This window comes from Apis mellifera, linkage group LG4 (genome assembly GCF_003254395.2).
Source record: "Apis mellifera strain DH4 linkage group LG4, Amel_HAv3.1, whole genome shotgun sequence".
NCBI lineage: Eukaryota > Metazoa > Arthropoda > Insecta > Hymenoptera > Apidae > Apis > Apis mellifera.
Window position 1 is genome coordinate 6,533,412 of NC_037641.1, and position 25,681 is coordinate 6,559,092.

Consider the following 25,681-nt stretch of genomic DNA (forward strand, 5'->3'; position numbering starts at 1 on the left):
TATAATTTCAGATTTAAAATTCCGTGTTAATCTCTCTTGTGAGATACAATTAAAATATTTCTCAACCCTGGTTTATAATTAATACAATCGAGAAATGTAGAAGATACTCTTTCGAATCCCAAGAAATCCCATTTTCATAATAACGTTTCGTTTTAAGTGGAGAAAATATTTTTTTACATCCGCGGGCAAAATATAGGTAAATTGCAGGGTAGAGAGAACGAGAGGCTCGTAAAGCTATGGTCATACGGAAGTCTACTTGCATACATAATCGTGGAACAAATTTTACGGAAACAATAAAGGGGACAACGTGATCCTTTATAGGCAATTCTGTTGGACAAATTAAATAAATTGCGGGAAAAATTGTGCGAAAGGGGGGATAATTCTGCGTAAATATTATTCCAAGATTAAAAATCAATATTTGACTCGTCGAAGAACGAAGATAATTCATACGATACAATATATTATTACTTTAATATTGGAAACTGTTACATTCCATACATCTTATCGAAAGAAAAAAAAGTAGTCAGTTGCAAGTAGTTGTAATTGTATCAAGAAATGTACAGTAATAATAGCATAGACAAAGTTATTATTGTTTATTACGAATTCAATTCAATACCTTTCATCGTACGCACCGAGTATATTACAAGTGGAATGTGATAGCGCGGCGAACAGTAGCGTAACGCATCGCGTATCAAGCGATTGTAACAATACCAAGAAATCGTGTTCAACGAATCAATGAACGTCGAATCGATATTCACCGCCATTCTCGTTCCACCCCAATGTTCTGTCTGACGGAATGTGGCTTCGATCTTCAAGGAAAACTGCGGCTCTGATTGATCATAAGCAAGAATAATTCGATGCTCATCGAAGACTTTTTTCTTTTTCTTTATAGCGCGAGTGAAATCGTCGATTAAAAAATGGAATCGAATATCAAAATTTATACAATTTTCTTTGAATTACTTTCATAGAATAAATCTTCCAATGAAACTTGAAAAGTTTGAAAGATTTAGTTTAATTGGACGAATTAAAAAGAAAACTCTAAAGTACAAAAAAATTATCTTTCAAATAATTGAACTTCTTATAAAGTTCCCTTCATTCAGAAAATATTCTGTTTATTAAATGGGATAAATTATCGATGATATTTTCACGTTTAACAATTATTATTCCTTTCTACATACCAATCTCCAGTCGTATAAAAATTCTAGTCAAATAGAAAAAGCGGGATCCCACTTTTGCTTAAAATTTTAAATAAAATTTCAAAAGCTTGAAGTTTGAAAATTTTGAAGGATTTAGTTTAGTTGGATGAATTAAAAAGAAAACTTTAAAGTACAAAAAATTTCCCTTCGTTCAGAAAATATTCTGTTTATTAAATGGGACAAATTATCGATGATATTTTCACGTTTAACAATTGTTACTCCTTTCTACGTACCAATCTCCTAAGTCGTATAAAAATTCTGGTCAAATAGAAAAAGCGGGATCCCACTTTTGCTTCAGAAAGATTCACACGGGACGGTGTGGTAACGGTAAACACACGATATCGACTCTGGTAATTTCTTCACACTCTCTATCGCGTCCTATTTTTACCCATGAACGAGCAATATTACCTTACGTTCCATCTGTCACCGTTATGTTATATATGAATTTGAATTGCGTAGAGAAACCGGAGTCAATGGAATCGTCGTTCTTGCCTCGCAAGAAACAGGATGCAGGATGTAAACACTTACACTTTCCCCCGTAAGCGCATTAATGAAACGAGGTACGATTGATATTTAATCGAGTGCTCGTTCCTTTCTGCCTGTTAATAATTCCAGTTTGGCAAATCTTGAAATTGGAGATCGTTAAATTCGATTGCATACGTACGTATATACATACATCGAGCGGAAAAAAATTGTGTGAGATTGCAAAATCGTGGAAATTGTGAGTTTATAGAGATTCGGATTGCGTGCAAGCGCGAGCGTGAAATCGATTAAAAATCGATTGTAGTCATAGTACCGTTAAAATTACGTTATTGGTGGAACGTGTGATGCACAGGGTGTCTATTTTTAACTGCCGGTGTCGATTTGAAATGATGAAAATTTTTAGAACAACGGAGGAAATTTATTTTTATTTACACTCGAAAAGTCGGCCAACTTTCTGACGTTTCCTTTTTTTAAGTCCAAAAAAAAAAAAAAATATAGAAATATTTCAGCTTCGATGATCATCAAAAATAGGCTTCTTCCATGCACACGATCTCTTTTTCCTGGAGATTCGGAAATAAACTTCAACGCGTTGGTTATATATTTCCGGCAGACCTAAGATGGCGTACGCTCTTATTAAGTCGAACAAAATTTTTTCATGATAATATCAAATATACTAAATTATGCTAATAAATAAAATGTTACAGGTGTATTCAAGTTACAATATATCGAACTGAAATAAATAAAAATATTCTACGAATAAAATTTTATACGATTAAACATACAAGCTGTCAAAAGAAGATCAATTAATAGAAGAATTGATCACAAAGTTAATTCAAGTTAATCGACCACTTTATTTGTAAAATCATAAACCATTTTCAAAAATGGTCTCGTTCAACCACAACTCTGGTTATGTTGAAAGATATTCAAAAATAGATAAAAAAAACAATCGAATCCTTTTCACAATACCACAGAAAGATAAAAGATAAATATATTCTATCCACGTTTCCAAAGGAAAAAAGAAGAAAAAATCACGTATATACAGGTGAATCCTAAGTAAATTTTAACCGAGATCCCTTTGGCAAAATTCATGGGCGAAAAGGGAAACGATGGTCGTGATTTCTTTTGTAAAGAAATGAAAGAGAAGAGGGAAAAGTAAAATGCTGAGAAAAGATGATACGTATCGGTACGTGGAGGAGGCAGAAAGAGAGCGGCTGGACCGGCATAACCCGACACGCTAAATGGTACGGTTGAGTGGTCGGCGTTAATTTCGAGGGGGCCAAGAAAAGTGGTCGGAGGGAGTACGTGCTCGAGTGGTAACCTGGCTTTCGCTGTCTTCGTGGTCGCTTTCAGGGTTCGGTAACAATGCGACCACGATATTTTTCGCTTGTCAAAAGCAGAGGCGAGCTAAACTCGTAGGGAACTCGATACGCGTTATGTTTATACGTGCGAGTTAAATTTTTAGAGAGGAAGAGAATATTTCTGCTGCGTATGTTGGTCGAGAGAAGAAATGTCAAATGGTGGGAAATTGGAATGGATTCAGGTCAATCGAACGATATTACATGTCGTACACTTTTTCCTTCGTCGCTTGTGCTTGTAATTCGCTCGATGATGGAGAATCGAATTGAAGGTGTAACGAATGGATGAATAATTTGCGTTGGAGGTGGAGGGACGACAGATTGAAGGTGTAAGTTGTGATGCGAAGAGTAATTCTGAAATACTGATTGATGAGTAAAGTTTTGCAATATTTTTCTTTTATGAAACAATGGGGGATAATTTTAAGAAATAGAACGTTAGAGAAAGAAATATAATATTCAAGGGATGATTTATAAAAATTTTTATAGAAGATTATAGAAATTTATCGAATTTTTTTTATTCTTCAGATTCAATTTATAAATGGAATTTAACAACATTTTTTAGCTTGCCAGATTTCTCTAATCATGAAAAACAGAAGGGATATATTAAAAATTATAGTCAATTTTTATTCTCATACAAATTCTCATTATGATTCTCAGATTTTTAATTTTAGATTGTGCTATCAATGCAAAATATCATGTTACATATGTTCAACTCTTGCGAATATGTGCGAAATATGTATCTTTTCTATCTGCTACGTAGTATATTTTATAAATTTAAATTTTTTATAATTTTCAATTATATAGTTTCTTATGGATATATAATGTAATATACGTGTATTATGAATAGTTTATTTCTGACAAATGAACAAAAATCTCATACAAATATTAACGTTTCAATTTATCATTAGAAAATTAGATCTGGATGCATGCCAATGTGATATATTCTTGTAATAAATTGATCTTGTAAATATTGATCTATCTTTGATGCAAAAAAAAAAATGAAATAAAAAATAAATTTCCGGTACCGGGAATCGAACCCGAGCCTCCTGGGTGAGAGCCAGGTATCCTAGCCACTAGACCATACCGGAGACATGCAGTAATTTTCTTCGTATTTCTTGAAGTGGTAGAATAAAATAAATATTTTTAAAAAATTATCATACAATTTACAAATTAATGAAATTTGAAATAAATTATTCCATGAAATTAATAAAATTAAAAGTCGGAAAATACCTTTTCAATAAAAATAATAAATTATTATACGTAATATTTTCAAACGTCTTTAAAAAAACAATTAATTATTAAATTATTTCGAACATTAAATATATTTTAATCTCGAATCATTTTCCTTTTTCTTTCTGGTTGATAATTTATATTCCACGCATAAATTTTCAATTTATTCGTCTAGTATCGAAAAGTGTAGGCTTTTCTTAACGCCACGTTATTCTCCTTCCAAAAACTATACTCTACGTGTTATGCATGCTAGCATAACAAGCCTTCGTTGTTCTGAATGACAATGTACACAAGCGTATTTATAGACGACCACCATCCACACGTTTGTCAAGTTTCTTTCGGTTTCTTTCGCCTTCTCGTCGTCTCTTTTCAGTATTTCTACGGTACTCGCGATGACTCTAACGGTATAACGGGTAAGTTTGTTCAATCAGACCGAACGCAAAACATACGCATCCGATGCCGAATCGATTTTTATGCTCCTCGAATGAGAATAAAGATTTCTCGTTGCTCGTGAACTTTTGTGATACTTTTCACACAAATTTATTCATAGAATTAAAATAATTAAATTTTATTTCAAATTTTTCTAAACTAGTTTTATTGACTGCTTATATCACCAATTCTTTTAATTAAAAAATAATACATTTTTGTTGAATGAACTTCCAAAGAAGGATACTCTAAATTCATTGAATTATAAATATGACTAATGTCGATGACGTTGTGGAAGAAATAAAACAAATATACAATGACAGACAATGAAAAATTAAAAAATTAATCATTTAAATTGCAATAATAATTTAAACATTTTATTCTTTTATCCTTTACAATTCCTTATGTAGACGTTAAAAACAATCCGCAAGAGTTCTGAATAACCGACAAATAAAAAAGAATGACAATTACTTGTAAGTTGAAAAAAAAGTCGTCTCTTGGTTTAGCATGATTTCTCCATTTTTGGCGAGCCAAGCGACGTTCTCATAGAAAATTAAGGAGTTTGAAAAGAAGCATCGAGGCCGCTTCCGGTGTCCTTATATGGCGACGATTATCGTATTTTCTCATAAAATCGGCTTGATGCCGAAAGAAAGAAAAGAAAAGGGAGCGACAAGAGCGAAAAACGGAAACGACAGAAGGGGAGATCGTACATTATGGCGTAAATGCGGTCTCCGCCGCTCTATCTCCCAAGTTATTTCCGTTTCGACGCACGAATTGACGACTGTGGGAGGTATCGCGTGAATCTGCAATCCGCGTGAAAAAAAGCTCACCAATTAATATTCTCCTTCCAGTCAATAATTTATTTTCCATCGAAGAATCGTTTTATTTTTTATTTTACCAATTTATGGATGAGAAAATTTTTGACAGCGTTGTAAACATCACTTTTTTTGAATCATAAATTGGAAGATATTTTACAAAAGAAAATTCTATTGTATAGGATAATTTTGATTATATTGTTACAAAATGTTAAACTATCGTTATTAAAATTTAATATCGTTTTGAATTTATATCATAATTATTGGCACCTCTGCAAATAATCCTTTTAGCTTATAACGTTAAACTCGTTTATAGCGTTTAAGCAAATTTTAATTTTAATTTTCAAAAGGTATTAACGAGCGAAATATTATATATAGATATAGTGATATGGTTACTACAAATTGGTGTTATCAGTATAACGTTGGTGCAACTTTCACGTTAGCATAGTTATGAAAATAAAATTGCTCCACTACGTAAACCGACTATAACACGTATTTGTTACATGTATTCATGTAACCCCGGACAACATAGTCATAAAGTTCATTAATAGCCACGTTTACTGTTCTTCGAACTATCTTCTATCTGTTGTTAAAACACGGGGACGTATAGATCATCCACGCTGCTCGCTTCACAAAAGATTCTTACGTGTCTGTTCGCGTGTTCAATATGCAAATTAGCCCGATAATACGACAATTCAATTACTCAAACGATAATCATTCAACAATTTAAGACGCTTCTTTCCCATAATGTAACACCGATAAATAAACTCGGATATTTATTATCAAATTATTAATCAGTTTCCCATTTAAAATTCCAAACTCATTCCTCAAATTTTCCAATCAATCTCGCTTCGCCATTAAATTTCATTCGAGAGATCTCCATCCAACGCTTCGAAAACAATTTTATCCTCTTCCTCTTGCAATTCATCGTAGAAAAAAAAAGAGAGACTTTAACCCACGCGAATAACAGTTTCCAACGCGCATAATACGTCTTGCAAACTTGTCCAATTTTTGCCCAATTTTTTTTTTTTTTACGTACATTTCTCGTACACGCGAAATTTCGCGAAAGTAATTAAAACGCGTGCAGATTGTTATCACACGCAGGGATAGCGTAGCGCATACGTACGCCGGGAATTAAATGAAAAATCGTCGTCCCCCGGCCCGAAGATACGCCGTGGCCGGATTTATGTGCGCGTCAGCACGATCGCGTTTCGCCGCAATGCGGATGGAATTTCTTCTTTTCGATCTCGGTGAGTGGCTTGACGCGGGCGTAAACAATTACGCGAAGGCGCAAGAAGAAAGTTGGCAGTGCTCCTCTCGCGAGGAGAGGAGGATCGTTGACGAGGAGGGGAAAAAAATTTAGCGCCTGTTCGTCGTTAGGGGGTGGAGGTTCTTCTCCGGACGAGAAGGTTGATCGAGGAGGATGGATGGAGAAAAAGAGGAGAGATTTCGAGAGGAAAGTTGTGGAAGAGGCACTCTCTGTGGAAGATGTTCTCCTTTTTTCGAGTGGTGGAGATTTATTTGGAATCTCGAGTTTGAGGGAGTTGCAGAACGATTGTTGTTTATTTATTTATTTGTTTGTTCGAAGGGAGATCGGAGTTTGGGTTATTTCGAGATGATGGATGAGATGGGAAGAGAAAGAATTACTCGTAATTATTAATTCTGATTCGCATTGAATAAGCATTGAATAATGAAAATTTCGCGAGTGTGTGATTGTTCGGATGTAAATTTAATCGATTATCTTGATCTTGCTTCCTGGTTTGGACCGAGGTTCTAATTAAATTTCAATTTCTATACAATTGATTTCGAAACTTTTTTTTTTTGCCGACTTTTCTATCGAGTTAATTGAGCTTGAGCGAGAAGAGAATAGGAAAGATAAGAATGAGTTTCACTCGATTAAATTATGAATATCAATCTTCTTAAAAGATTAATCGAAATTCCTTTCTTTTTTTTCTCTTCGCAAGAAAACAAACGAGATTTATTATTGGACTCCATCCCATGAATAAAGGTTTTAGTTTAATTATTGTCAGACAATCGATCAAGATATCGTTATAATTCTAGATGAGATTAGTCGATATTTGAGAACGAACAAAGTGTAAATTAAAATTTCTCTTATAAAATGAAATAAATAAAATCTAAGGGATAATTCACCTATTATTGTTTGTTCGAATTGATTAAACATAAACATAAATTTTTTAAAAAATATACCACAATTATTTTGAATAGAAAAATAAAGAGAAATATGAATGGGTGGAAAAAAGTTGCATCGATTAAACCGTATACACTCACCGTGAAGGATTTGAATGCGTCAAGTAGGATTTTAACCCTTCATTCAGGGAAGGTGATCGACGTGGTAATTCCAGGTTTGGTGGAACCATTTTTCGCCTCGAGGGATTTAAGGATTTTCCACTTATATGAGCATGCCTCCGAAACTTTTCGTGCCGATAACGCATTGAGTGGTTTGTAAGCTAAAAAGTTTTCGAGCATTCATCACGCTCCTGTCTCGTATCGATTAGAGGGTGAGATTAAAAAGTGTTTCCATTTCCGTGTTCTTCCATCGGGAAAAAACGTAAATCATCCACGATAAGTAAAAAATCAATCTCTTATTTTTTATTACATTTTTAGTATCTTATCTTAAATATCTACGATTCTTCTTTAATTCTCTTTCCAAGATTCTATGTTCGAAAGCATCAATTACTATAATTTTCACAGATGTTCTCTTATTATTGAAATTCCGAGAAAAAATCTCTATTGCTTTCTTGCGACTTTTCTAAACTATTATACGAGACATCTTGAACAATATACAATGATTCAATATAAACTCGATTCTCCGTATATACTTTATATCAAAATAATCAAAATAAATCGTTTTATCACATGTATTAAAAAATCATTTAATAATCACAAGCATTAATTTAATCTTAAACGACGAAAAACAGTCAACGATAACCAGAGAAAAACACGTTCTTCGATTCGATTCCATATCAAAACCAACAAGCCTCGCGAGCACAAAAGAATACAATAAATGGGTAACGATAAAACCGCAAAAATATTTCGCATTACCGTCACGTAAATCCTCATTTCTCCCCCTTCCGACTACTCTTCAAAGCCGATAATAAACCCGACTCGGACACCTAACCGAGCTGAAAAACAATCGACCAAAAGGACATGGTGAAGAGGCGCCTGTGGAACACAATCTGGAATATCCTTGCAAGCTCTCCCTCCCTCCCCTTCTCGTCGCTCGCCTTGTTGTCTCGCGGGATTGCTCGCGTTTTCGAGGGGGTGCGCTCGCGCGAATTTTTTTCAGGGTGCACCTGCGCTCCGGGTATCGAATGTTGGCCATCGCGATTGCGGTCTTCTGCGGAAAAACTGGCCGAACCGGTCACGCGTTAAATATCACGGGCCCCCACTGGCCAAGAGGACCAAAGCGAGGAGGCGCTTGCTGCAAGCAAGCACGAGGTTGCGGTGACTCGCGGTCTAACTCGCGATCCTTCTTTTGCAGTATCGGATACGGATAAAAACGTTTTGCGCAACACGAATTCCTTCAGGATGCACGAACGAGCCCGCAATTTCCTCGAAATGAGGATTTATCGCCGGTTATCCTAAGTTTTCGATCGATTAAAAAATTCCCCAGAAGAATTTGAATATAATGGAATTTTGAAAAGCGGCTCAAGCGGTTTTTTGGGGCGGCTTTTTCCACGTATTTATAGATTTTAAATAGGTGATGTAATTTTGGATATGATTAAATTTTGATGGAATTTTCTATGCATACGGTATGGATGGAACTTTGTAGTGCTTGTGATAGTTTCTTTTTTTTTTTCTTGGCATTTCAGGGTCTTTGTAGAATGCACGTGCGCAATTTCATGTGTGATGGAATTTTGCGAATCTTGTGGATTTTTCGATGTATTGACGCTGTAATTAAATTTTGGGCAAATTTCATATGTGAAGTGTAATACTTATGGATTTTTCTTTTTTTTGATATGATCTTTGGAATATGGAATTTAGAAATAATTGAATAATTTTGAATGAATTTCGTGCCTGTATAATGAAACTTTATGGGCTTTATTTTAGAATTTTTTCAACGATATTTATATTTCAAAAGATTCAATTAGATTCTTAAATTCAAATTAACCATCTTTAATTTATTTGTAAAAAGAAATGAGTCTTTTATCAACAATTGAGGTTTGTAAAATAATACAAAATAATATTCATTTAAAAAATAAATTATCATCTCGTATATAGATGAATTTTGCACGAGGCGATTCAAAGATCGAGCCAAACAGTTGCGAGAGTGCATAATAATTGAATAAATATTAAGATTAAATTGCGATAAAAATCTCTACAGAGAATTATCGTACATTCCCATTTTGAAAATTAAAAATCGAGCTCGATAACGAGGTCTAGTTTTAATAATAATACTTGCAGTTTCAAAGTAACGATTATATTAAACCTCAATCTTCATCAGCTGAAATGTATTATATTTTTTAATTAAGTAAAGTGTACGTCAAATTATATCCATCTAATTTTTACCTTGAATCGTTATTAAGCAATGAACATTCCATTCTATTGCTCTAGAATTCAGAACAAGTTAATTTGTATCTTCTCTCGATTATTTAGGTCGATCTAGTAAAAAGGAAAGAGCTAGATTTTCAAACTAAAAATAAATTATCCCCATTGAATATTATATATTATATTTTCTATAATATCAATTTTCTATTTTCTATATTCCTTTTTTCCTACATAATAATCCATAATACACATCTTGAGTATTATACAAGTCTGAATATATCTAATCTAACTTGAAGGTAAACCAATAATCACGATCGATCGAAAGAGCAAGAAATTTCGGTCCAAGAAAAAACATCTCTGTGTTATTACTTGAATCTGAAGAAATTACTTTGAATTTACAATTATTACACAATAATATTTATTACACGATATTGCCTAATATCGACCAATGTAAACAGCTTAACCGTATAATCAGCAAACAAGGATGAAAGAACAGTGAAAAGAAACGAGTTGAACACTTGATAGTGGCGCCCAACGAAACACGCATACGCACACACGCACAAGCAAAATGGAGGCTAAATCGAACGCCGACTGAAACGTATTACACCTTCGGTTTGGCCTCGTGACGATAATACATAAGAATGCCGACGTTCGTGATGATAATACACAGCCTCCTGATTATCGTGCTGTCCGAAGCCTCACCAGGGTCGCCTGAGTTACGTTGTAATGATGGCCAACCAGCGAACCGGTTGTGGCCCTGCCACTGCACTTATTTGGCCCCTAACCCGATCCAAACCAGACGAAAACCAAGAGGGAAAGAAGAAGAAGAAGAAGAAAAAAAAGAAGAAGCATGGAGGAACCCGCAAAACTGAACCACACACCTGGCCCAAGGATGCAAGAGGGCCCGAGTAGAGTATAGCAAGAAAGCCAACGCGAATTTCGTAAGAAGATTCTGTAATCATCCGTGATCGAACAAAATATATAGCAAGAGTTTCCTCGTGAAAAAAATCTCTCTCGAAGGGTTAGAATGCTTTCTTACACGTGAAATAATAAGATTTTTTCTTACTAAAAAGTTAATCATTGTTGCCAACACTCAAAGATCACTGAAAATTATTCACGAAACTTTATAATACATTGCGAATGAAAATACGATATCAAAAGAAGAAGAAGGTGTGCGAAACAGAAGTATAAAGCATGGCCAAAGTACATCTCACGGGGAGAAGATTCCAAGAGGAGCAAGATACATAGTCTGTAAAAAGAGGACAATAAGTCATTCCTCAAGATTACTGCATCTCGATGCCAGAAGATAAACATTACGCTCCCTACGTCATAACTCATAACACCTAGAATCGTAAACCGAGGAGAATGGATTACCATTTAACTCCTTTCTCTCACGCGTGATTCGAGACCTTTCCAATTCGACGCATCCTTTCACGCAAACCAATCGAAACGACGATCCGCCAATTTTTCTCGGGGAAAACTCGTCCATTGTCGAAACGCACAATAGATATATATTTATATGTGAGCACACCTCTCGAAATACGTTCCACTTTCGAAATAACGATCCTCAAGGGTGTGTAGAGTGTATAAATTTCGACGATAAATCCATCATGGCCAAATACTGACCGATATCGAGCCCATGGCCATTTGCCAACTTTGCCCAGAGGCTTCTTCCACTCTTGCCTCTCTCTTGTTGCATTATGCAGTTCGGCCTGCGCTTCCTCCTCCGTCCCATTCCGCCCAATCCGTACGATCTCTTTGTATAAATATGTCGGCCGAGACATGATTTACTCGTGCACAACTATTTTCGTCATCGGTCGTCGCCGAGTCGACGTTGCTACGCTCGAAGAACCAAACTCTGCGATGTCAGGGTCAAGGATTCCTTCCTCGTTGCGTATGATGGACAAAGCCTCGATTCTGCCGCTCTGCCTCGATCGATCCTCTGACGTGACGAAACGTGGATAGCGTGGATATCGAGCTTGGATATCATTGGAAATTGTCGAAACAATAGTCGATAATTTAATAGAGAATCGTTCATTGTAAAATGAAAATTTGTGGAAAGATTTGAAAATACGAGATCTAATAATATTCCACGATGTTTATCTGGCTTGCACTTAATAAAATGAAAATATCGCGTGTCAATGAATATCATGGCATTCAACGACGTGTTTTTTCTTTTTCGTTCGCGATACATTAAAAAAATTAAAAGATTAGAATTCTGATTATTTATCCCTTTCTACTATTCGATGTTTTAGTTAAACTTTGCTTACGAATCGATGCAGACGTGTTATTATCTTGTCGGTTGAAAAATCAACAAGGGATCCAAAAATTCTCTCGATTCTTTTATCGAGAAGAAGGATGATCGAGCGTTGCTCGACGGGAATTTAAAAGTTTTTGAAAAGGAGAGGAATGGAGTATTCGAATTTGGTGCATCTTCTGAACAACGGGGATGTTACGTTCCCGATCTTTCCAACGAAACCCTCGAAGAAAAATCGATCCACGAAAATCAACACGGTTGTACTCAGCCTATCATTGTCCGACGCGCGTGTCATCAATCTGATTCTACTCGTTCTGGGCACAAGTTTGAACCTTTTGATCATTTTGATAATCGTTTGCGTACGTTCCGCGAGGACATCGAGGAATTTCTACATCGTCAGCCTAGCCTGCTCCAACATGATCATATTAATCGAACCTCTGGAAGAAGTATTGAAATGGTTCTTCGACGTGAATATGAAACTGAATATGGATTACGTGTGTATAATCAGCTTCGACGTATCCATCATCACGATCGCGATTCTGAAATTTATCCAGTACATTGGCATCTTTCGGGATCGAGTATCGTTCGGCCATGCATTGTTGAAGAAGTATACGACCGTGAAAGGGATTCTGTTGATTTGGTCCTCGTGCATCATCTCACTCGCTATTTCCCTTCACATATACGATTATTTCGAGGAAGATATGCCGGATATTTACATATGCATCACGATCATGTTCATCACCATGCCGTTGATCATATCCCTGTCCATAGACGCGTTGACCATTTACGAATTGACGATATTGAAAGAAATCGAAGGATCGTGGAGGATGGACGAGTTGAGGCACTATATTATGTTGGGTGAGTCAATTAATTAAGTTAATTGGTTTTTCCCAGGGCTATTAAATTCTTTTCTCTCTCTCTCTTCTTCTTAGTAATCATAATATTAAAGTGGATAATGGACACATGGATTCATTTCCATTACGTTCTATAGTGAAGTGAGATATTTTCCAGTGGTAATCGCAATCGCTTTCATCCTGATACGAATGCCGTATCGATTGGCCAGAGCGATCAATTTCTTAGAGCCTAAGGCGTCATGCTGCACAGACGATAAAAGAGAGGTGCTCTATTTCATGGCCAAGATGTACCCTTTCGTCTTCTCGCTCATTTATATCTCGTTGTCGAATGAATTTCACGAAATCATAATGGTACGTTTAGGAAAGTTTGTTTTATTTAATAATCTGAACAATTATTTTTTCCATTGCAGACGATTCTAAAGCACGGATGTCAGAAATTTCCTAGAGAAATTCGAATATCCTCCAACGATAACGTAATTGTATGATACGTATATAAATTTCTATGTATGCATCATTATACACATAGATTGAAAATAAATGGATGAAAAGAATCCGTTCATTTGTCGAAGAAGAGATTAATTATAGAAATATTCGATCATATTTCACATTTCCATTCGTTCGCCCGTAGTAATACGTATTAACATCAAAAAATATATTTATAGCACACAGCGCGTCATCCCTGCATGAATTACTCAAAAGCTCGAAGCACTGCTCTCAAACATGAAAGACGTGCTTTGTGAACGAAGTTAAACTTGAAACATGTATCCCGCAAGTTGATATTCATAACATAGTGAGAACAAGAGTATCTCAAACTCTTGAATATTATTTAAGTATTTGCACCTAATAAAAACACGCATCATGGCTAAATTAAGAAGAAAAAAAAGGGGGAAAAAAGAACAAGGATCTCATAGTGTTTTAATCTCACGTCTAATATTCTCAAGTTTTAAATCCGTCGATTTATATACAGTGTATCGATATGAAAGATTGATTCGAATCATCGATCGAGACTTATATTTATTAAATTATTAAGTATTTACGAGCAATTTAAATTAGATGAAAGCTTATATCGATAATGCAAACTTCAATTATTCATAAACTTAATAAATAAACCTCGATCGATATTCTTATATATTCCTGTATTACTGTTTCAGCTCCTTAAGATCGAAATACGTCTACGTACATTAACACTCTATATATCATACTGAAATATAATTCCATGAAAATCGTTCAAAACCATCTCGATACATTTAGAGTGAGAAATCTACACGATAACTCATTCGTTAAAAAATTATCCTAAAATTGTACCAAGAGAAGAAAAACTGTTTAAAAATATTACGAAGAATCTCGAAGCAGGCAATAAAACACTCGTTTAACTCGATATATATATAAATAAGGGACAAGTGGTCGCGAAAACGATATATTAAAATAATGGATGCGAAACAACTTGGCCTTGGTCCATTCGAAGAACGTTTTCCGCCCATTACGAGCAACACCAAGGGGTGGACGAAATTTGCAAGAGTGTCTCTTACAGAATTTCTCCCTCTCTCTCTCTCTCTCTCTCGTCGCGGTCGCAAAGTCGTGAATTCATTGCGCTCTCTGTATGCAAATTAGGCTCCCTTTGGGCGCGTCTGTCGAGTGCATAAGTCGACGGAGAGGCGCGCATACGTGGAAACACGCGTGGTTCGTTCGGCTCGAAACGACCACGTCCACTTTGTATCCGCTCGTATCTCGCCGGGGAAAAATAGTTCGAGTCGTAATCCGGCGCATCGCGAAATCGTTACGAATACGCCTCGATTGTTCGCTCGTTACGATAGCGACACGACGAGACTTACACGCTCCGCTCCGCTTTAAACGACAAACGTGATCGAGCATTCGAGATATTCCCCGTGGAAACGTGAATTTTTCACGCGTGGAACGATGCCGCATCGATACTGCGAGCAAAATTTATGTAATATTTTTTTTTTCTTTTTTTAAAAATGTATCTTCTTCTCGGGGAAGAAGATAAGGCGAAGAAACGAAGACACATGGATTTTGGAAAATTTGGTTTCTTCTTCTGTTTCGTGGAAATCTTGTGAGATCTTGTCTTTCTGTAGTATATGAATTCTAAGAGCTTAGCAAATTCGAATTCGTGTTTGGAATGGATTGTGTTGATAAATAATTCCATCTGAGGAAAATAAGAATTGGGTTGAAATGTCGGAGGCCATCAAGATTTCTATATAGGGATGTCGCACGTAAGATCTATTTGATTCTCTATCTGCTCAAATAAGGAATGGTTCTCGAGATAATTGCTTAAACATTGTGCGATGGGATGGAATAATTGTAAAAGAAAGATCATGCTGCCTTGAATGAGTGAAATTGAAGAAGTAATTTCTATTCTCTTTTTCTTGCAATTTACATTAATTGTTATTCTTTTGCAGATTATTGCAAAAGAGAAGAAGAAAAGAAGAACTGAAATAATCTCTCGTATCAATATTAAAAATTACGTTACAATATTTTATTCGATCTAATTTTAATATCAAACCCACTATCCTTAAAAAAATCTTAAGAATCCACAGAATGCTCTTGGAACATTTTTACCACGCACTTTATGAATCCAGAAATACTTGCAACAACCATCCACAACGTCCTTAAATTCAATTAAGCGAAGAACATCGTAAGTGAAAATGGGACATCGTTTGTCGTTTCAAATCGAGGATTAAATCTCTCTTTCATAGCCACACGTCTCTATCCAGCCTCTTCATCACACGACGATTACAAATTCCATCCGCATCGCGTTTCCTATTCCAAGCTTTACCGATTCTGCGAATACGACATCGAGACAAGGACACTCGAAACTGTACGTGTGTGTGCGCGTGTGTACGCGGGGTCGTATGTGTGGAAAATACACGATTATCGGTCGCGAAAGAAGGTGTACCGAAGAAGGAAGATGCATCGTACGTGGCGGAGAAAAAGAAGACCTCGAAGAAACAGGAAATCAGTGGAGCGGAAAGCCATCCTACCAGACGAGACTTCCGCCACGGTCTTTCGGTCAACTTAACGTCCTTTACTCCCGACAACGACATTGGGGCTAAATCTCTTTTTTGCGCCAATGAAAATATAATTCTTCCTCAGAGACAGATTTTATTTCATTTAACAGAAGAATGGAAGTAAAGTGGAGATGATGATTCAATCTTGATATTCGTGAAATGAAAAAAATTTTAACTCTTTCGTGAATACGTAATTATTATTAACAATAAATAAAATTGGACGATAAAGAAAAGATGTGAAAACGATTATGAAGTTACAAAAAAGAGATTATTATTTTTTAATTTTCCTAAATTAATTTTAAAAAAATATTTAAATTATTAATTACGTATGACGAGGAAACCGTTAAAAAAATTAATTTCTAATTATACGAGTGTATTCTTCACTTTTGTGAAAATTTAGGTAAAAACAATTATTTTTTTAAAATAGGACAACCCGAATTGATATTATCTTTTGTCATTCGATGAATCGTTCCCTACGAAATTTAATTTGGAAAGTAAATCTGTTTGACTCGGCCATCATGATAAAAATTCCATTGGCGAGAGGAAAATAACAAAGGACATTGTTTGCAACGAACAGGCGTGCGGTGAAAAAAAAAAAAAAGGCGAATAAAGCTGTTTGTCCCTTCAACGGTTGTCCCGAAAGAATAACACCGCCAAAATTTGCTTATGAATAACGAGTATCGACGTTCCGTCCGATTGTTCAAAAGATATCCTCTCGATCCGCAAATCGAAGAAACAAAACGAAAACGTTCCACTCAAATTCATCTCCATTGTTTCAATCTTGTATTATTATTTCTGTTTTTCCTTCTTCCTTCCTTTTTTTAAAGAAGGAAAAAAATATATATATATACACACACGCATGATAGAGCGAATACCACAATCGGAAGAGAAAAATCGCCGACGAAGAAATTAACATTAACGGTTAATTTCGCCTGCGTACAACATACAATCTCACGGTTGATATATTCGCGAACATCCTACAAAAGACCATAATAAGAGAAGGCTAGGGAAAAGAGTTCTCCATAACGTGAGATACTCGAGCACAAAGAAAGTTACACTTCGTAATATAGGACAGCGTTTAACTTTCCCCTGTGACTGTGAGCCATTCAGAAGGCATTCGAAATTTTAAATCCCGCTCTTCCGCAATACCACGTGCAATCCTCATTCTTCGCCTCTCAGATATTTCTCGTCGAACCTTTGAAAAATAACAATAATATCGAATTATTCGAAAGTTTCAAAATTTTATCTCTCTTTATTTTTTTTCTGCGAATTGACGAATAATCGCTTAGCTCACGAAGACTAATCCAATTGCGAAAAATAAGTTTAATTATCAATGCAATTTAAAAATGAAAATTATCTTCCAATGTTACGAAATCGTTTCCACTGTTTTCACTCGAGTTTTCATGGAAGACTCCATGGAAGAAAAGAAGCTATGGCGCGTCCCGCACAGAAAAGAAACAGGACAAATATCGATGCGAATGCGTAAACGCATTAACGTGTGAATGAAACGGGCAAGCCGATGAAACGCATATATATATATATACGCATAGAAACTTCATTCATGGGCTTCGAACGGAAAAAGCATTCGCTTCGATTACAATCGCGAGGAGAGAGCCTCGAGGGGATTGAAACACTCGCATCTTTGTCGAACTTTTTTTTTTTTTTTTTTTACACCGCGAGAAAGTTGAAAAGTTACACGATACAAAATTGAAACGCTTCCTCCGCGCGCGGAGGATCAAACTTATTTCCAATCCCACGTTTCATTTCCGACCAGCGCGGCGGTTCTCCTTTCCGTGGAAGAACTTTTCACCAACTTCTTTCCTTCGATTTTTATTTTTTTTTTCTCTCCCCCTTTCCTTTCTACGATAATTTCGTTGTTAACTTAAAAAGCTGGACTATTATTGCACTATTTTATTTTTTTATAGAATCGGATTTCTGTATATTTGAAAACTCTGTTAGATTTATAAATTTATCGTCCAGATTCTTTTAGGTTGAATAACGTACGAATTTATCGATAAAAAAAGTAATGTTGAAAAGATCTCAAGATTGATGAATATTTCGCGATAGGAATCGTGGCGGAAAATGAAAAATCGGCGCCCGAAGGCTCGATTATCTCTTCCTCCTCCTTGTCCAAGATTCATATTTCTCGATGCGAAACATGTCGATTGATATGTGATGAGAGAAACGATCGTTTCGAGTATTGTAAAACTTTACTTTGATCTTCCATTTTCAAAGAATATTTAAAAATAAAAATCAATGACATATATAATAAAATATCTCCAATAAAAGTATATACTTATCTTATTATCGTACCAAGTCCAAGTATCAAAACAGATACCAAATTTTTTTAATCATCATCAACTTACCAATAGTGCAATAATAATTTATAATCAAAACAGAGAAAAATTCATCGTTCACTAATTTCCTCCATTGTCCAACGTCACAAATTTACTTAAAAACCTCGAAAGTTAATTTTCCAATCGTCTGTCACGGCTCCAATTAAGACCACTCGTCCTTTCGTCTCCTATTCCACGAAGAAAAAGCAGTACGAGATCGAGGAGTTCTGTCTCAGATATGATATCGCTTGTTCAAATCGTCCTATCCCCGCACGAAGGGTGTCAGGGTTTGTTTCATGGAAAGTTTGACAAGCGGTTGATCGATGCACTTCCACGACACCCTGTATGCGGTGGAAGCCGGAGGCTAACGCGTGGGTGGGCGTCTCGCAACGAGGGGCACAGGCGTCTCGATAAAGTCGGGGTGAACGCTGCCGGTCGAGACGCGGATTCTTTGCCCAAAACAATCTCGTCCGTTGAGTCAGAGCCCTGTTTGGAAAGTAGAACGGACGGGCCTAGTTACCTCCGCTATTTAAACATGGCAGTACACTCGTCCACTCTACGCGTAACCCCCTTTTGCACGCCCCACAGACCTCGGTGGAGAACTCTACTTGGAATTTGTGATTTATTACGTCGTTTCTTTTCTCTCTCTCTCTCTCTCTTTTTTTTGTGGAAGTAATTACTTATTGGGTTAAGTTTTGGGGGAAACTGAGGGGACGAGAACATGAGACTCATATTTCTTCTTCGAAATATAAGTGTCGCGGTCGAATTTTTTTAAACGGAAGGAAAGAACAGGTTTTGGAAAATTTGTTGATTATGTAATTATTGTGTACGTATAAATATATAAAGTAATTATTTATCTATTTGTTCACGTTTTAATTATGGAATATCAGAAGATTATTAAATTTCTCGCGTAATATAAGAAACGAAGAAAGTAAGTTTACTATTCCCTAATGCATAAAAATTGGATGGATAGTTTAATGTAAACGATGGTTGGAAGATTTCGCGAATTTGTGGCACATTACGTCTCTTTTTTTTTTTTTTAAGGAAGATATAAAGTTCGTGATAATTATATTACACGCAAAAGTACGGGAATAAATCCGCATCCAAAGTACATAGGCATCGCTATTTTTAACCACGCGCAAACTTCAAACGAGCCATGTAATATTTTTCACATTTCACGGTGTTGTTGCTGTAATTTGACTTCTGATTTCGTGGTCCATTAGTCATTTTATTTACGATCCAATTGTAGATCAATGTGAAATAAAACGTACAAAGGAGTGAGTCATACGCCTAATTCGCTTAATCTATATGAACGTATATATATATACATACATACTTATAATTCACTTATCGATCAAACATCTTATCCTTCATAAAGAAATTAATATCTAAACAATACTCGTAATCAAAAAAATTTAACGCATCATTAAGCAATTTGATCTTTCTCTAAATTCATCCATATTATTCGAATATGAATATCTCTGCTAAAGATTTATGTACACATATCGCCAAAGCAAAGCAGATTAACAGAGCATAATTATAAGCGATAAACCTTTAATCCCGATAAGCTTGATATACCCGCGAGCGAATATAATTTAAACGCGGAACGCTTTCACGTATGAAAGGGAAGAAAGATCTTTTCCAGGAACGCCCACGATGCATTTATAAATACGGAGAATACAAATTGTGGGGTTGTGCCGAAAAAAATGAGAACGCCGTAAAATATGGGTCGCGTGGATACGTGCGAGGGAAAGGGCAAGGGGTGGTCTCGTCGTAAGAAATAGCGGTGGAGGAGTCAAAGGTCGAGGAGGAGGTCAAAGAAAGAGAGAGAGAGAAAGGTATGACGAAATAACGAGGAAAAATAAAAGTACGGTTAAAGGGACGACGACGCGAGGGTGCATAAATATTCATAATCGTATGGGAAGGGGAGGAAAAAACAGGGGAAAAAATAGAGGAAAAACAGAGGAAAACAGAGGAGCGTCGAAGAAGAGCGTGGAATCAGTGGTGGACACGAGAGTTGAAACGGAGGAGAGGGCAAATGGAGGGTAATGGTGGCGGAAAATGATACGAGAAGCGAATGTCAAAGTGATTAATGTGTGGCAAAATTCGAGGAGAGGAGATGTAACGAAGTGGACGAAGAGGAATCGGTGGTGAAAAATGGCGGATGTAAATAGGATAAATAGGAACATGGGAAAGTTTTTAATTTCTTAAAGCTCTGATACTCGTTCAACAGGTTTGAATCGATTTACAAATTTTAAATTTTCTAATTTGACTTTTGATAATGAATTATAAAATTTTCCCATAAAAAAAGTATCAAATGTTTCGCAATAAGTGAGTAAATTTCCTCTTGATGCGTTAAACATTATTATATTATTATATGATTTTATTCAGAAATCGAAATCGTCTATTCCGGAATTTCGTTTCGAACATTCGAATTTCCCTCACCCAATATCTTGGTTCACTGGCAAATAGAACGTAAGCTACGATATTTGTATCCTTTATACGATGAAAAAAAGAAAAAACAAAATCGATAATTCCTCGACTATATTCAAATTTGCACATTCTCTATATAACTATTCCGCGACAATCGCGCGTTAAATTTTAGTTTGCTTTAGGATAAGTTACGTATGCGTATATTATTATCAATGTGATTCATGCATACGTACACGAATGTACGTTGATAGGTCGAGGAATGTATACACAGATGCATCGTATGCAGATAGAGAACGTTTTTCCCTTTCGCGTCGACGTGTACGCGGTGTATATACGGGAGAGAAAGAGACAGAGAGAGGGGAAAAAAAAGAAAAAAATGCAGTGTCGAACATGGCCAATGGTTCATTGTTCTCTCAAAGAGACAATGACAATGTGTGGGGGTCTTTCGAATCTCGTCGCTGACGAAATTTGTCGTTCAACAATGGAGTGGAAAATTGAAAAAATACCTAAAAAGGATTAAATTATCCTCGATTTCTTTCTTTTTTTCCGGAAGCATTCTTTTTCATTCTCCATGTATTGCATAATCCATGTATATTTTTTTATATTTTCAACAAATTTTTCTCAATTTCCTCTTCCAAATACGAAAAGAAATCAAGTTTAATTTTCGAGTATAATATAAATGATCGGGTTAGCCAGGCGATGAGTTATCTTTCGTTTAATGGATAACAATCGGTTGACGAACAAATTGACCAATGACAAACGAACTTAATCAACCTGTTAATTGGTGCGCGAGGAGATCGATGAGTATCCACTCCCGTCGTATAAATTCGTTACAAAGCCTGTATTTGTGTTTGACCAAGTTCGTCAAAGTTTAATTCCGTATCCGTGTTTTGACAACGTGAAAATCGATCATTCATCGATACAATAAACTTACAATTTAAACGCACTATGGAAAAGTTGCAAGTTGAATAATCGTGCATTTTTTCCTCGAATTATCAACCTTGTTAAACCTACGTTTATTAAGACATCCATTGGATCCATTCTCAAGAAAAATTTTACCACGATTGACACATTCAAGAAATCTCAACTAGAATAACACTAATAATCACTAATAATCTTGATAAATTCTTTAATTTTTAAAAACATCTAACGAATTTAATTAAAGTCCAATGTTAAAATATTCGTGCGAAAATCAATTTTGAAGAAAGAAAAACAAAGGGAACGCGAAAACAATTGATAATATCGAAACGCAAACACGAAAGTTTCCACGTAAATAATCGTCGTGCAAATGGCGCGGATAATACAATATATCGAGAGTCGAAAAAGAAAAAAAAAGAAGAAGAAGAAGAGGAAGAAGAGGTGTCAATTACCGGTGAGACGATGCAATGGAACGAGATATCCAGAAATAGATTGACGAAAGTGCAAGGTTAAATCGAATAAGATCAGTACACCAAATAGTCGCAATTGCACGTCACAACTTGTACGGCACGCTTTCTTTATTGCAAAGATGTCACTGCCACGTAGCGTAACGAAGGCCGTTTGTCAACGGGCGAATACTCGCGCAATTTACAAACCGTTTTGTGATGTAATTTCTCGAACGAGCCGTCTGGTATTAATCAATGACATCGAATATACGTATTAATTCGATACTTTTCGTGTGGAGGCTTGTAACTTTAGTTATTTATTATACGTAGCATTCCCCCGAGTCCGATATCATTCGATTGTATATTCGATATACAAAGCGTAATAATTCATTTCTTGGATTTTTCAAAATACACTCGAAAAATTATTAAATGGGAAGAGTTCGAAAGAAATTACATCGATATTTCATATAATCATCATTCTGTCAACGTTTGACGTTTACATTATAACACATTAAACAGTTATTATTACCTTTTAACAATTAATAATTGTTCTCGACGAAGCTGAATTTTAAATTCCAATTTTGTATTTCGTCGCATGCAGGAAAAATTTACACATTCGATTCGAAATCGTGAAGAGAGGAATTAAAACAATCGATTACCTTTTTTTAAAACGCAGGATCCAATCGAACGCAATCGAACCTCCTTCACGATCTCTCCCTTCAGCCTTGTCCCTTGAAAAATCCGTCCTCACTCCACTTCGCCGAACAATCCTTGTGTGAAAAGAGACCTTATCACGTCAAAATTTCATCGAATCGTATCTCCACGATCAATCGTTCTAAAGTTCCAAGAAAGAAAAAAAAAAGAGAGAGAGAAAAGTCTCCGTATTTACTTTACTTTTTCTCGCACAATCCACGTGTGTTATCCAATCCCCCTTCGTTACGACGAAGAAAAGGGGGAAAAAAAAGAAAACACTGGTTCGTTGGTCAGTCGTTGGTCGGGCAGTCACGCGGTTTTCTTTAGCCGAAGAAAAAAACAGGTAAACACACACCGGCCGTATAAGTTTGAACGGTAGCCTAATCTGCTCGTTTGTTAACAGGGATCGAGAGCGTTGACAGGCGCGCGATCGAGTTGCAAGCGGCGACGTGAACGATCGAATCGGGATTGCAATTTTTCACGAACGATAAAGGAGTGTTACAGTGCGTATAATGTGTATGTAAGGCACGATGCGCGTGGAAAGCCACGAGGCATAGAGTCAGTCACGGCTCGGCAGTCGGCGTACACTGCAAGCCGAACGTCGCCGCCACGCGACTCCCAACTCGAAAGCGGAGCCGCGCAAGATGGTCGACGGCGAACCGGCTCTTCCATTGGCTGCCCGCTGCCGCTCAGGTATACACACGCCGGCTCTGTTATCGAAACGGGCATACTGATAACAATGTGCCGCGCGAATGCTACGCTTTTCGTTCGTAGAATAAAAAATTTACCAATTTCGGATTCCGTGCAAATTCTCGTATAAATCGAGGAATTTTCCAACCTGGCTTCTCGATCCAATCGGATTCTCGGGCAATTTTTTTTTTTTAACGAAAGTACAAAGTACGATTCCTATAATTTCGTACATTTTATGAGAAATTGAAAGGGATGGTGTATTGAAATATAGAATCGTTTTATATTTATGCCGTACGAATGCCCCGCTTTCGATTCGTAGAATTTAGCAATTTGAAATTCCCGCGTAAAAATTCTATATAAATCGAACCTAGCTTCTCGATCGAATCGGATTCTCAGGGATTTTTTTTTTTAATAAAGTACGATTCCTGTAATTTCGTACATTTTATGAGAAATTGAAAGGGATGGTGTATTAAAATATAGAATCGTTTTATATTTATGCCGTACGAATGCTCCGCTTTCAACTCGTAGAATTTAGCAATTTGAAATTCCCGCGTAAAAATTCTATATAAATCGAACCTAGCTTCTCGATTGAATCGGATTCTCGCAAAATTTTTTTTTTTAATAAAAGTAAAAAGTACGATTCCTATAATTTCGTACATTTTATGAGAAATGAACGTAAAAGGTGTGTTGAGATATAGAATCGTTTTATATTTATGCCGTGCAAATGCTCCACTTTCGATTCGTAGAATTTAGCAGTTTGAAATTCCCGCGTAAAAATTCTATATAAATCGAACCTGGTTTCTCGATCGAATCGGATTCTCGGGGAATTTTTTTTTTTAACGAAAGTACAAAGTGCTTGTTCGATTCCTATAATTTCGTACATTTTATGAGAAATTGCACGAATGATTTTATATTTCAATATACCATCCCTCAGAGAGAAGAAATAGAATGGAAATTTAACAGTTTGAAATTCCCGCGTGGAAATTCTATAAATCGGGGAATTTTCGATCAAATTGGATTCTCGGAATTTTTTTTAACGAGCTTTGTGATGCGAAAGTGCTTGTTCGATTCTATAATTTCGTTCATTCTAGAGAGAAAATGGATGATATATTGAAATATAAAATGATTTTGATAGAAAGTATCTTTCTATCAACTTTTCTTTTTTCCCTCCAATTATCAAGAGCGATGCAAGTTTTTCTATAAATTTCCTTTTACCGGTCACTCAATTCAATTAACGTTCAACTGAATCCGCTTTTCGAAAAACTGGAAGCTATAATTGAACTCTCTTCCTCTCTTTCGATACAATTTTATATATTCTCCTCTCTGTATAAATACAAATGAGAAAAACTCATCGCTTTAATCGCAGCCCTTACGCGCCGCCCTTAAAGGATTCACAATTAAAATCCAATTAAGCCGCCGAATCGAAGCCAATCGGCGGCAGAGTGAAAATTACATTTTCATTTGGAGGAAGGGAGCAATTAACGAATCATCCGAATGAAGTTATCCCTTCCCTGGATCGGTCGAGGCCGCGAGGAATGCAACTAACTTCAAATTTCCGCCGGGCTGAGTTCCCGAAACGAATACACCGCTAGAGCTACCGAAAAATTTTGTCACGGACGTACCTTTTCCCTTCCCCTTCTCCCATCTTTGCCCTTCGTACGCGCCCATCCTCTACGGGCCCTATCTCGCGCGCGCATCCACCAAGGTCGTTGCATTCCCTTCCCTTTCCCTTCCGCCCTATTGTGATGCCACACGCGTAATTATGCAAATTCCGAAACAAGCGAGCAAGGAAACGCCCAACTACACGTGTCTTCAATACGATATATTTGTATTTTCACGTTGACTTTTTTTTTTTTCTTTTTTCTTTTTCTTTTCACATCGATGAAATATCTCCATGACTTAACCGGATGCTGGTTTGGAATTGAAATGAATTATATTCTGAAAATGAATTCTAATATCGATTCGATAGTTGTACTTTGATAATATTATTCGATGAACCATAATCTCGAGACAC

The 25,681-nt window shown here is 36.2% G+C and overlaps 2 protein-coding genes and 1 non-coding gene across 4 annotated transcripts in view; 1 reads left to right on the forward strand and 2 right to left on the reverse strand.

Annotated features, from left to right (window-relative positions):
* The window catches only part of LOC411038, an 89,912-nt gene extending 66,311 nt beyond the window's left edge, over positions 1-23,601 (reverse strand). Inside the window, exon 1 of one of the 2 annotated variants that reach the window (XM_016911877.2) lies at positions 22,944-23,601. The gene's annotated coding sequence lies outside the window, so the exon portion shown is untranslated. The remainder of the gene's footprint in view (positions 1-22,943) is intronic. The other variant, XM_016911876.2, reaches the window with a different exon arrangement.
* On the reverse strand, positions 4,051-4,122 carry TRNAE-CUC. Its single transcript has one exon. It is a non-coding gene; the product is annotated as a tRNA-Glu (tRNA).
* Positions 9,972-14,030, forward strand: LOC107964335 (melatonin receptor type 1B-B-like). The gene is made up of 3 exons (XM_016911878.2): positions 9,972-13,129; positions 13,283-13,476; positions 13,536-14,030. Exons 1-3 carry the CDS (start codon positions 12,424-12,426, stop codon positions 13,608-13,610), a joined length of 975 nt encoding a protein of 324 aa, XP_016767367.1. The 5' UTR covers positions 9,972-12,423; the 3' UTR covers positions 13,611-14,030.
* Positions 23,602-25,681: the final 2,080 nt, after the last annotated feature.

Excerpts from the sequence above, each read along its gene's own strand:
- LOC107964335 (XM_016911878.2), top strand. The coding sequence starts at position 12,424 with ATGGAGTATTCGAATTTGGTGCATCTTCTGAACAACGGGGATGTTACG. Across the intron at positions 13,130-13,282 it reads GAGGCACTATATTATGTTGG|TGGTAATCGCAATCGCTTTC; the intron begins GTGAGTCAATTA and ends GATATTTTCCAG. Across the intron at positions 13,477-13,535 it reads AATTTCACGAAATCATAATG|ACGATTCTAAAGCACGGATG; the intron begins GTACGTTTAGGA and ends TTTCCATTGCAG.